Source organism: Selaginella moellendorffii, unplaced genomic scaffold (assembly GCF_000143415.4).
Source record: "Selaginella moellendorffii unplaced genomic scaffold, v1.0 SELMOscaffold_166, whole genome shotgun sequence".
In the NCBI taxonomy this organism is placed as follows: Eukaryota; Viridiplantae; Streptophyta; class Lycopodiopsida; order Selaginellales; family Selaginellaceae; genus Selaginella; species Selaginella moellendorffii.
The window spans coordinates 113907-125547 of record NW_003314426.1 but is presented as its reverse complement, the minus strand read 5'-3'; the positions used below and the strand labels follow the sequence as shown (position 1 = coordinate 125547).

Here is an 11641-nt window from a genome sequence, read left to right as displayed (position 1 = left end):
AAATCTAAACAACTACAACGATCAGCTGCAAACAGACATGTTAGAAGCCAAGCAGAGAATCAGAGTAATGAAAGAAACTCACCAAACAGATTGCCAGGCAGGATCGCAGAGGATGTCGCGCGCGGATGGACGCTGGTCGCGTCTTGCTGCGACCAGCTCCAACACCTTGGGCGCAATTGATGGGTGTTGGTACGCCCAGTCTGCTGGTAAAACGCCATCCCGGACGTCAATCAATACCGACTCCCTTTCCTACACAGATTCACCAAACTAAGCAAGCACGTTGCACAAACTGCAGCCAAACCTGGTCCGGGGGACACCTCCAATGAAGTTCGAAGAGTATAACTCCAAGCGCAAGCATGTCAGTGTAGGTTGAGTTGCTCCGGCGCTGGGGAGAGTAGTAAACTGCTCTCCCCTTCTTGATATTTCATTCTCGAGCATGGACTCCTTATTTTTAGCTGTAAGCCAACAAATGAGAGATGGAAGAGATGTTTCATTTGCCTACCAAGACCGAAATCTCCCAGCTTGATGCGTCCATCGTCTGTGACGAAGATGTTGTGTGGTGCTATATCCCGATGAACACCCACGTTGCCGTGCACATGCGCCACAGCTTGAAGAAGCTGCCTAAACGCATCTGCAGGTGGTGACTCACCGCCGAGGAGCACCGACTGGAGCGAGCGGCCACAAAACTCCATGACAATGTACACTTTCGACTTGCCCGGCTCGCCTTCCTCCTTCCACATGTCGAAGTATTTGACTATGTTGGGGTGTTCGCAGCGCTGGAGCATCTCTCCCTCCTTGAAGACGAGCGCGACATCCTGGTCTCTGGACTTCGTTGCTGTGCGAACCTTGATGACTTTGATGGCGTAGATTTGTTCGTCCTCCTTGCTACGGCACTTGTATACTTTCCCGGACGCCCCCTGGCCAACACAAGCGAGCACTTCGTAGCTGCTGCAGAAGCGGCCTGGACAAGAGAGACAAGGGGCCACTCAGAAGCGAAAAGATGCCAAAGAGAGAAATTATTGTATCCACCTGCTGCTGCAACTGGAGTCTCCCCTCCCTTTTGGATCGATTCCACGATCCCGGTCACAACATTCGCCGAGAGCATCTTGAATCTCTCCAAGCGTTGCGCCATTGCGAGGAATTGCCGAACATATTCTGCAAGTCATGAATCAAACCAGCAAAGAGTCGTGTCAGCCAACAAAAGGAATTCTTCGTACCAGCGTCAGGAGCAGCCTGCAACGCGGATGCATCATGATCAGTTTCTCCTGCTCCTGCTTCAACGAGGATCTTCGTCAGACAAGTGCAGATGTTTCAAGTTTTGACCAACCTGATCGAGCTCGGTTAATCGGATCCAGTGGGCGGGTCCTTTCGAGCATGACGTCGGATCGCTTCTGAGTGTGTAGTTTCTTCGGACCAGCAGCTCTCTTCCTCTCCATGGTGGACTCTGGTCAGTGTTAACATTGTGAGTCGTTGCTGAAAGCACAAAAGAGATTGAGGAGTCGTTACTGCACTTATCCAACGGCTGGAGCCTAGAATGCGCACATCAGCTGTCCGTCAATGGATTCACAACAAACTTGCTACAATTGCATGCTCACCTCCTTCCGCCTCGCCAACAGTAGGCCGCAAACCAGCAGCGCACTCACCTCTGCCCTTGCCAGACGATCACGGCAGCCCTAGATTTGGAATCTAAGCTGCATTGAGGATCGACGCGCTCCTCCGGCTCCCTTGGGCTTTGCCAATAGTAGGGTACAAGAATACAAAAAGGCCACGTCGGATAGAGTTTAGGGCAGACGTGGCACCTTTGGTCACCTTTTGTGGCCCTTCTACATTTCCACGGAATACGAGTCATTTTTTAGGGTATCATGAAGAAGACACTCATTCTCGATCTAGACAATACACTGGTATACGCTCATAAGGATCTCGTCTCTTCTGTGAGTTTCAGCATGGAATTCGACGATGATGCACCACTCCACATCATGAAGAGACCAGGGGTAGATGAATTTCTGGGGAAGGTTTCAAAAGTGTACGATATCGTGGTGTTTAGTGCCGCCCAGGAGAAGTATGTCAACCTTGTGGTTGACCATCTGGATCCTACTGGGGGGCTTGTGTCGAGGAGGCTACATGGTGGCAATTGCGTTGTTCTAAAGGACGGGACGAAAGTCAAGAATCTTGACCATGTAGGGTTTCGGGATTTCAAGCGGGTGGTGGCACTGGATGACATTATTGACTTCTACCAAGGTCATCAAGAGAGCGTGGTGGTGGCTCCAAAGTTTGAGGGGTCAAAGGATGACCACTTCTTGGCAGATGTAACCCCGTTCCTTCTTGCGCTGTCAAAGTGTGTGGATTTTACCAAAGTTACCCATCGCTGGAATATTGGACAATGTGTGGAGAAGCAAGGCAAATTGTACGTCCTAGATCCATTCGATGATGAATGGGTTGTTTTTAACTGATTATTGTATTTTGTAATAAATGTTATAATTTTTCTGCCAAAGTGTAGTTTATGCAAATGAATCTTAGTGAACTTTTGAGCTCAGGATTTCCTACATGTCTCATGTAAAACAAAATGGTAGAACAAGAAAAACAGCACACCAAAATTTCAAGCTCTTTTGCCAAGGAAATCCCCTTTGCATTGAGAGCCCACAGCTTTGCAACACCCCATGAACACCAATAGGAGCACGTGCCCACCTCAAACAACAAGCGAGACTTCAAAAAGGACATCACTGATCCAACATTTGATGCCGGAGGATAAGATGCTTAGAAGACTGATTGCTTCTGAGTTCCTTTATGTCTGTTGTTTAGTGCCTATGTGAAGCTATTGACAAAAAATGTGATGATCCATATGAAGCTCTTCACAGGATCATGGAGAGAGAGAGTGTGTCTTTGCCATGACATCCAGCGAAGTAGCAAGAGGAGTGATCGCGGTGCCTCCTGCAGGCATCTCCACGCCAAATCGCGACTCTTCTGCGCCAATGTGGTGATTCCAACTCCCTCCCGCGAGGGAAGCTCTTGCACCGCCGCCTGGCCGCCACCCTCGACCTACGCCACCACCCCTTGTTCAGCAATCTCCTCATCCTCATGTATGGCAAGTGCTCCAGCCTCCCGGACGCATGGTCCGTCTTCCACGATCTCGTCCACAAGAACGCCTTCTCCTGTAACATCATGATCTCGACGCTCTGCGCAAACGGCCAGAGCGCGCAAGCGATTCATCTCTTCCTCGCCCTCGCCAGCGATTCAGTCGTCCGCCCCACCCACGTCTCGTTCGTCGCCGCGAAAAGAGTGCTTGGATTGTTCTCGGAGTCACTGGGACTGGAAAGTGGTGCTCTGGAGGAAGCTTTTGGAGGAGAGAGGCATGCGATGAGGATGAACTACTATCCACCTTGTCCGGAGCCGGAGCTTACAATCGGACTGGACGCTCACGCGGATCCAAACGGTTTCACTATACTCCAGCAGGACACCAGGGTGAAAGATGGCCTCCAGATTGTACACTGTGGAGCGTGGGTGCCGATCAAACCTCTGCCTGGCGCCTTTGTTGTCAACATTGGAGATCAACTTCAGGTAAGCTTTCTTTCGATCGTCATAGTCGTGCATGCATGAGATTTCCAGGTTTTGATTGTGTGTTATTCAGATTCTTTCCAATGATGCGTACAAGAGTGTGGAGCACCGAGCAGTTGTCAACTCGGAGCGAACTCGAGTCTCCATTGCTTCATTCTATGGGCCAGCAGAAGATAGTCACATTGCTCTGCTGGCGCAGCTGGTCGCTGACGAAGCGCCTGCTTGCTTCAAAGATAGCGTCTATGGAAATTACCTTCAATCGTTCTACGCTTCAAAACTAGATGGCAAAGCAGCCATTGAGACTGTGAGGTATTAAACTTTGTCTGCGTCTCGTTTAGGTTATGGTCATCCCACTCATTTCCATCCCTCCCTTAGCCATACATCTGTGGGTTGTTGATGCAATAGCTAATGCAGAGGGTCTCAATCTTTCATACAGCCGCCTTGCTCTATTGATTTGATCCAACATAGAAAACTGGTGACATGCCAGAAAGAAAAGAAGTATAGAAGAATTTACATGTAACGAAACAAATCAAGGAATTCTTTTCTGCTTTCTTTCCTTCTGGCAAGTCAATAATTTTCAGCTAGATCGAACCAACAAAGCAAGGTGGGAGAAGTTCTTAGAAAGATTGAAATTGTTGGCGGAGGTGGAACTTAATGAAACGTACCACATGTTCTAATTGTCTTGCTCTCATTCGCTGAGCAGACTAGTATGAAGAAAGGATGACAAAAACCTCCTGTTGTTTACGAAGTTCTTGGTATTGTCATGTATGGCTCGCAAAAGCACAGAAAGCTTCAAGACTTGACCTTCCTGCTTGATTTCTTTAAAGCACCGCATGGCACAGACTACAAACAAAGATTTAAGACTGGTTTAAATTATGAGATCAAGATTTACCTTCAAAGTGCTTGCAAGAGCTACAATGCAGCCAACCACGGCCAACAGTAACTGCTTCTCGTCCGAAATAGAAGTTTCAGAAATAAACCATGCTAGGATGTTCAGGCTATGTACTTGTACAGGCGTAGTGCTATCTGGTATTAGTGTTAGTGACGACAAGTAAAACACTGAGCTTTCCAAAAGAAAAGAAACAGCATCGGAAGTATGCCCAAGGAGAATTAACAGTAAACTTCCCAGAAAGTTTTGCGAAAATAAGATAAATACTATCACGAACCTGCAATAGAGAAGATTAGTATTTCATCTCGATGGAATTTTATTATGTTGGAGTCCAAGAACGAGATGATCCTACACAATACAAGAAGTTTCCCCAGACGTAGATACTGGTCAGCACCGAACTGAGAAACATAATCAACCTAAATTATGCACAGATGAAAAAAAATTCAAGAGTATCAGTGTTAGTTGCAATTGCTGACACTCCTCACAAAGAAATGGAACGTATTTCTTTAATAACTGCTCTGGGTTTCCTAGCTGGTTAATTTCTTGCGAGAATAATAAAACTCAAACTTACCATCGGGACCTTCCACAAAGCATATTGGAAGTCACGAAGGCTCAACATTTTGGAGTTGTCAGATATCATAGTTTCTTCTAGCATTAAATCAGTTAGAATGTGATCCTGCACTGCAATTTATAGTTCACGTCGGTATACCACACATCTTGAACAAAATAGCTCGGGAGATGCAACAGCGTGGTGTCCACGGCTGGCTTCTTGTAGGATCCATGCATCTCATCTCAAGTGGGCAGAGATCAAGTGGAAGCTGGAGAGCTATCCCAATTCTCGGGAGATGTGATGAAGAAAATGGCGGGATTGTTGATTTTTGTAGAGAGAATATCTGCACCTTTGTGAAACGTTTTTCTACAGGCCTTTCGAATCCACGGAACCTGGAAGTCAAAACAAGAGAGAGTAGCTTCAGAACATTTAAAAGCTCACCCCTGCAAGTTCTATTGTGGTACAGAGTGAATGAGTTTCTTTTTGCCTATGGGAACCTCAAAGCCAATGCCAAGTACCTTTTTTGACGACTCTGCAAAATCATAGAAAGAAAGAAACAAATGAAGAGAGAGAGAGAGAGAGAGAGAGAGAGGAATTGATCCATCAATTTTATCTGTCTAGGTTTCTAGTTTCTTCCATACCTTGAGGAACCAATTGTTAAATTCCATTGAGTACTACTCCTCTTTTTAAATAATTTGTTGTGCTATTTAAAATATATTACTCCTCTTTTTAAATTTCTTTTGTGCTATCTAAAATATATCACAATGTGTGAGGGCCAAGTGTACAGTTACGATGCCATATACTAATATTAGCGTAGTGGGATTTTAGTAGCCGTTGAATTGGTTTTAATTTGGACCACTCGCTCCTGTATATAACCTAGGGTTTTTGGGCTAATTGATATGCACATTTTTGTAATCCCTTTCCATATTCCAAGCACTCACATTGGTGGAGGTGAAGGGCACCTTTGATTATCCCTAAAGAGTGCTTAGATTTGGGATTTTGGTTTAGATCTAGCTTTTGCATTGTCTAGATCTAGCTTTTTCCATTTCCTGTTTTTTGTTCTTTCTTTTCAGGGTTTTGGTTTAGATCTAGCTTTTTGCATTGTCTAGATCTACCATTTCCTTTTAGCTTTTTGTCATTTCTCTTCTTTTGCTCTTTCTTTTTCGTTCATCTTCATGGTAGATTAGCAATCTCCTCCTTTGACTCTAGAGCAGTAGTTGGTACAATTGCTTTATGCTATGCGCTTGCAGTTGAACAACCAAACTCAGTTGATGACGGCATTCACGGCACGTGGTACAACTCCTCCTGCTCTTGGTGCCAATCCTCGCGTTCAGCCGGAGTTCTTTTGCGGGAATCCTAGGGATGATGTGTACCATTGGTTCGATCACTTCACAGTGATTGCCACATATCATTCTTGAGATGATGCTTGACGGTTGCGTGAGTTTCCCATGTGTCTCCAAGGGACGGCGTTGCAGTGGTACAATGGTTTGAGTGCAGCCACTCGTGGGGATTGGAGTGTTCTCTCGGACGTCTTCAAATGCACCTTCGGACATGCCGATGATTGTAATGATGCTTTCGAACAATTGCATTGTCTTCGCCAAGGGCCATCTGAGTCGGTGATGCAATTTAGCGTTCGTTTCCGAAGTCTTTTGCTTCGTGCGGAGCCAAATATGTCGGAGCGGATCAAGCTAGGAATGTTGTGGCCAGCACTTTGTCAAGATCTTGTCAGCCTTATGCATGCACTTGCTCCTGCCACCCTTGACGATGCTCTTCGCTTGGCACAACGTTATGAGACGTTGCCTCTTCCACTTCTTGCTGCACGTCTTTCCGCTCCACTTCTTATGGGTGATGGTCCTGTTCCAATGGAGGTTGATGATGCTGCTGCTCGAGTTCAAGGACAAGCGCGAGGACGTGGTCGTGGCCGTGATGTTCGCTGCTGGACGTGTGATGAAGTTGGTCATACTTATCGGCGTTGCCGTCGTTTTCCGGATTGGCGACCTCCATTTCCTAGGTGGAGACCTTGGCGTCAGCAACGTCCCATGGGTGCTGCTGCAGTGGAAGGTCTAGACACCGAGATGCATCCGGGAAACAAGGAGTCGCGCGAGTAACGGAGGGACCTTGCGCGAATAAATTAGTGACCCCTCCATCTTTCTTTCGGGAGTATCATCAAGGGGTTCACTCAGCACCAGTTCATCCAGTGTTTACTTTCCAAGCTCGTTTTTATAACAAGAGGTCTCCTATTATTCTCTCCGTGTTGGTTGATATAGGTTCGAGTTTATCTTCTATTGCTCGACCTGTTGCCACACGTTGTCGTCTACACTTGCGTCGTGCGGCGGAACCAGTTTTCATTCTTTATGGCAACGGCCGTACACATGCATGTGCACAGGATGAGGTGGACCTGGTTGTGCGTGTGAGCGATTTTGAGCTTGAGTTGCAGTCGTTGCGGGTGGTGCCGAGTCAAGCTTTTGACCTCATTCTTGGTATGGATTGGTTGCAGCGCAATCATGCCAAGTGTGGCTTTGAGGCTTCTCCCCTTGTCTTATACTTCCTTATGTTTCATCCATTCCTCTCATTTTCATACCTCTTCGTCCCTCTACTTCTACCTCTGCTTCCATTACTTTTGTTCCCCCACTCTTTCCTTTTGTGTTTCCATCTTGTTCTGCTTTTCCTTTTTCCGATCCCTCCGACGATCTTTGTGTTGCAGCAGTTGACCAGCTCATGAAGGAGTATTCTGATCTCTTTGAATTTGACCTATCGTCTGGGGCCAAGATTGCCACACGTCATCCGATTCCAACCGGGGATGCTCGTCCAATCAAGGTTCCTATTCGTCGTCGGTCCCCTAAGGAGATCAAGATTTTACGAGCAAATGTCAAGGCAATGCTGGAGAAGGGTGTTATTCAGAAGTCGCGAAATCCTTGGGCATGTGAACCTCATCTTGTGACAAAGCCTAATGGGAGTATTCGTTTAATGTTTATCGTTCGTTAAACGAAGTGACGATCCCAGATGTGTATCCTCTTCCTCATATTGCTGATCTCTTGGATTGTCTAGGGCGAAGTCGTTGGTTCACCAAGCTAGATCTTGCTTCTGGGTATTGGCAAGTACCGATGGCTGAAGAAGATATTCCTAAGACTGCTTTTCGTACACCATTTGGTTTGTATGAGTTCTTGGTGATTTCGTTTGGTTTGAACAATGCTCCAGCAACTTTCCAGCGGATGATGGACGAGGTTCTTTGCGATATGCCGGAGGTGACTGCTGACTTCATTGATGATGTCTTGATCCACTCGGAGGGGACGTGGGAGGAGCACATTCGTGATGTTTGTAAAGTGTTGGATCGGCTACACGACGTTGGTTTAAAGCTGAAACGGTCAAAGTGCGTGTTTGGGTCCAAGGACAAAACTGTAAGCGACTAAATTTTCCATTCTACTTTGGTCACTTAACCACACCTCCGACCACTTGGAGGAGTCTCAATCACAACCTTCATAAGTCCAATTCAGGACTTGGGACTTGCTAGCCCCGAGAATGGCATCCATGCCACTCAACATTTGCACTTGGTCCAAGTGCTCCATGTGTCCGATCCCATGACCGACACTCAAAGGTACCACCGACATGGCAGCTTGTTATGTTAAGGCCATGCCCAATCACCTTTGCCACACTGGTAGTCCAATACCACTTGCATCACAATCTTGGCTCTCCAAGACTAGGCAAACCATCCGTGAGTGGTCATCTCAGATCCACTCCTTAGCATCCTTAGGATGCCCACCGACAAGGGGAATAGCCTTCCCCAATATCCCTCTGTCAGTCCCCACTAAGTCCCTATTTGCCCTTGGCCGTGTTTGCCAACACTGCCACTAGATCGAGGCCCACAGGCTCGACCACTAAGTCCCACGGTCCTCGTCCTTGGTCACTGCCCCAGAGGACTGCTCCTCTTCCTTTCCACAGTCTGGGCCTTTGGGACAATATTTCAGAACACCGTGGCCTTACGCGACCCACCTGGGTACTCTCCCCGCCTTCCACCCTTGGGTGCTTTAGCCATGGGCTTAGAGCGAGGTTCCGTTGAGCCACGCTTGGTATCCAAGTAGGTAGTGCCACCCACACTTGGACTGGGAGCATCGGCCAGTCGATCTCCCGGGGGAACTAGAGCCGGCTCTTGAACACTCCACCAAGCTACCCCGCTTGTCGCTCCGTGATCACTCTAGTCTTGGACTTCCTAGTGGTCAGCTCATCACCCAACACTGGATTTGGCCTTCCTGGGCCAAATTGGCCTTTCCGGGCCAAACGGGCTCCAAAAGGTTCAAACCCCCACACTTTCCCTATTATATTTTGGGAACCCCGGGAAGGCCCCCCCCCCCCCCCCCCCTGGGGGACGATCGCTTTGGGCTTTCACCCAACTGCCTGTATTAGTATTCGGACTCGGACTCGGGCTCGAACTCGGACTCAGACTCGGACTAGGTCTCGGTCTCGGCTTCGGCCTCGGTCTCGATCTCGGGTCCATCTTGGACTCCATCTTAGACTCCATCTCGGACTCCATCTCGGACTCCATCTCGGGTCCATCTCGGACTCCATCTCGAGTCCATCTTGGGTCCATCTCGGACTCCATCTCGGGTCCATCTCGGGTCCATCTTGGACTCCATCTCGGATCCATCTCGGACTCCATCTCGGACTCCATCTCGAGTCCATCTCAGACTCCATATCAGACTCCACTTCAGGTCCATCTCGGACTCCATCTCGGACTCCACATCGGACTCCATATCGGACTCCACTTCGGGTCCATCTCGGACTCCATATCGGACTCCATCTCGGACTCCACTTCGGGTCCATCTCGGACTCCACTTCGGGTCCATCTTGGACTCCAACTCGGGTCCGCCTCAGACTCCATCTCGGACACTTCCACGTGTCATGTGTTGGTCCTTTTTGGGTCCCTTTTTGGAGCCTCACTTATGGCTCGCTTTGTGCTCATTCATCGAGCACTTTGTTGGGAGTTCCACTCCCGCTCTCAACCTTTCAAGTCGGAGCTTTTAGTCCAAACGTGTTATGCTCGTTTGGCTTTCGCTTCGGCCACTACCACGTGGCGCCCTTCCAGCTCCACTTTGGGGCCTAGGGATTTTGTGTCTCACAACAACTTATCTTGGGTACCGTATTTCTCGTGAGGGTTTGCAAGTTGATCCTGACAAACTTGTGGCTGTTCTAAAGTTCCCTACTCCGAAGTGTGTGAATGATGTGTAGTGCTTTTTGGGTAAGGTGCAGTATCTTGGTCGTTTTGTGGATCATCTTTCCGATCGCACTACACTATTGCGAGCGTTGCTGAAGTCATCCACGTCATCTTTCATCTGGTCTTCGGATTGTGAGCGAGCGTTCGTGGATCTCAAAGAGCTATTGACAACTCCTCCGGTTTTGGCGTATCTTGACTACACTCGACCTTTTATTTTGCGCGTGGATGCTTCTAACATTGGTCTTGGAGGTGTGTGTAAGGAACCTGGAAGCTTGGTGTGCTTGGCTGCTTGTGCTTGCGGGGAGTGTAGCCGAACCTTAAGTCCAGTCTAACCCGGGGAGGGGGATTGGGAGTGATTTGGGAATCCGTGGATGGTGGCTAACCCTCCGTTGCTCGTGCAGTGAGTAGCTGAGACCAAGTAGGAGCTGGTACCATAGGCGAGAACCTTGGCAAGGGAACTTAGCAAAAGCCAAGGCGGTGTTGGACGGATAGGCGAGGTAAGCTGACAAATTGGAAAGGAAAAATTTGTGGCTTACAATTTGGTATCGGAACCTTTATCTCAGTTCTAGCGAAGGATAGAGGCGGATTGCTGGGAGATGGCAAGGGCAGGGCGTAAGCGAACCCAGGCGAAGACGGAACCTCCGCCGGAGCTGGAGCCTCCGGTCGAACAAGAGGCTATGGATGAAGAATCCTTGCATGAGGAGGACTCTAGTGAGGAAACTTCCAAACAGGAGTCCGGTGGCGAGGTTCGGTCGTCCAAGGCTCGATTGGACGTGTTAGAAGGACAGTTGGCACAGACCAATGCCCTGCTGGAAACTCTCGTACGCAAGCTAAAGCGTGACGAGAGGCGGAAGAAAAAGAAAAAGACTGCGGGTGCTGGCAGCGCAGAAGGTGCGGATCTTTCGGCCGGGACTGAGGCAAAACCAGACAAGGTCGAACAGACCGAAGTAGAATCAGTCCCTCAGGCAGTTCCCAAGTACAAACCAAAGCCCCCACCGGTCTTCAAGGGAGTGAACGACTATAAGGTGGTGGAGGATTGGTTTTACGATATGGAGGACTACTTCCGAGCGTTGCGGTTACCGAGCTCGGAAAAGGTCCCATGTGCAAAACCATACTTGGCAGATAATGCCAAGTCTTGGTGGAGAACGACGGAGGCCAACGAAGGACCAGTGGCCACTTGGGACATGATGAAGGCGAGGATCCGCGCAACATACATTCCTCCGAATGCCACTCTGCATTTGAGAGATGAACTGAGTAGGCTGAAGCAGATTGGAACCATCCAGGAATATGTGAATGGGTTCATGGCAAAGAGGATACTTGTCACGGACATGGGGGATATGGATGCGTTCCATGCCTTCATATCAGGTTTGCAAACCTGGGCTCGCGGTGAGGTGATGCGGTGGAACCCGACCAACTACAAGGAAGCGTTGGATGCGGCCAT

The 11641-nt window shown here is 48.6% G+C and overlaps 2 protein-coding genes across 2 annotated transcripts; both read right to left on the bottom strand.

Annotated features, from left to right (window-relative positions):
- On the bottom strand, nt 1–428 carry LOC112343577 (eukaryotic translation initiation factor 2-alpha kinase-like). The gene is made up of 3 exons (XM_024667281.1): nt 302–428; nt 83–249; nt 1–25 (listed from the first exon to the last, which is right to left on the bottom strand). Exons 1-3 carry the CDS (start codon nt 356–358, stop codon nt 22–24), a joined length of 228 nt encoding a protein of 75 aa, XP_024523049.1. The 5' UTR covers nt 359–428; the 3' UTR covers nt 1–21.
- LOC112343580 (eukaryotic translation initiation factor 2-alpha kinase-like) lies at nt 360–1436 on the bottom strand. The gene is made up of 3 exons (XM_024667285.1): nt 1328–1436; nt 1030–1155; nt 360–961 (listed from the first exon to the last, which is right to left on the bottom strand). Exons 1-3 carry the CDS (start codon nt 1434–1436, stop codon nt 360–362), a joined length of 837 nt encoding a protein of 278 aa, XP_024523053.1.
- Between the last annotated feature and the right edge of the window lie 10205 nt (nt 1437–11641).

Excerpts from the sequence above, each read along its gene's own strand:
- LOC112343577 (XM_024667281.1), bottom strand. The coding sequence starts at position 358 with ATGCTTGCGCTTGGAGTTATACTCTTCGAACTTCATTGGAGGTGTCCC. Across the intron at positions 250-301 it reads GGAGGTGTCCCCCGGACCAG|GAAAGGGAGTCGGTATTGAT; the intron begins GTTTGGCTGCAG and ends GAATCTGTGTAG.
- LOC112343580 (XM_024667285.1), bottom strand. The coding sequence starts at position 1,436 with ATGGAGAGGAAGAGAGCTGCTGGTCCGAAGAAACTACACACTCAGAAG. Across the intron at positions 1,156-1,327 it reads GATTAACCGAGCTCGATCAG|AATATGTTCGGCAATTCCTC; the intron begins GTTGGTCAAAAC and ends CATGACTTGCAG. Across the intron at positions 962-1,029 it reads GACTCCAGTTGCAGCAGCAG|GCCGCTTCTGCAGCAGCTAC; the intron begins GTGGATACAATA and ends TCTCTTGTCCAG.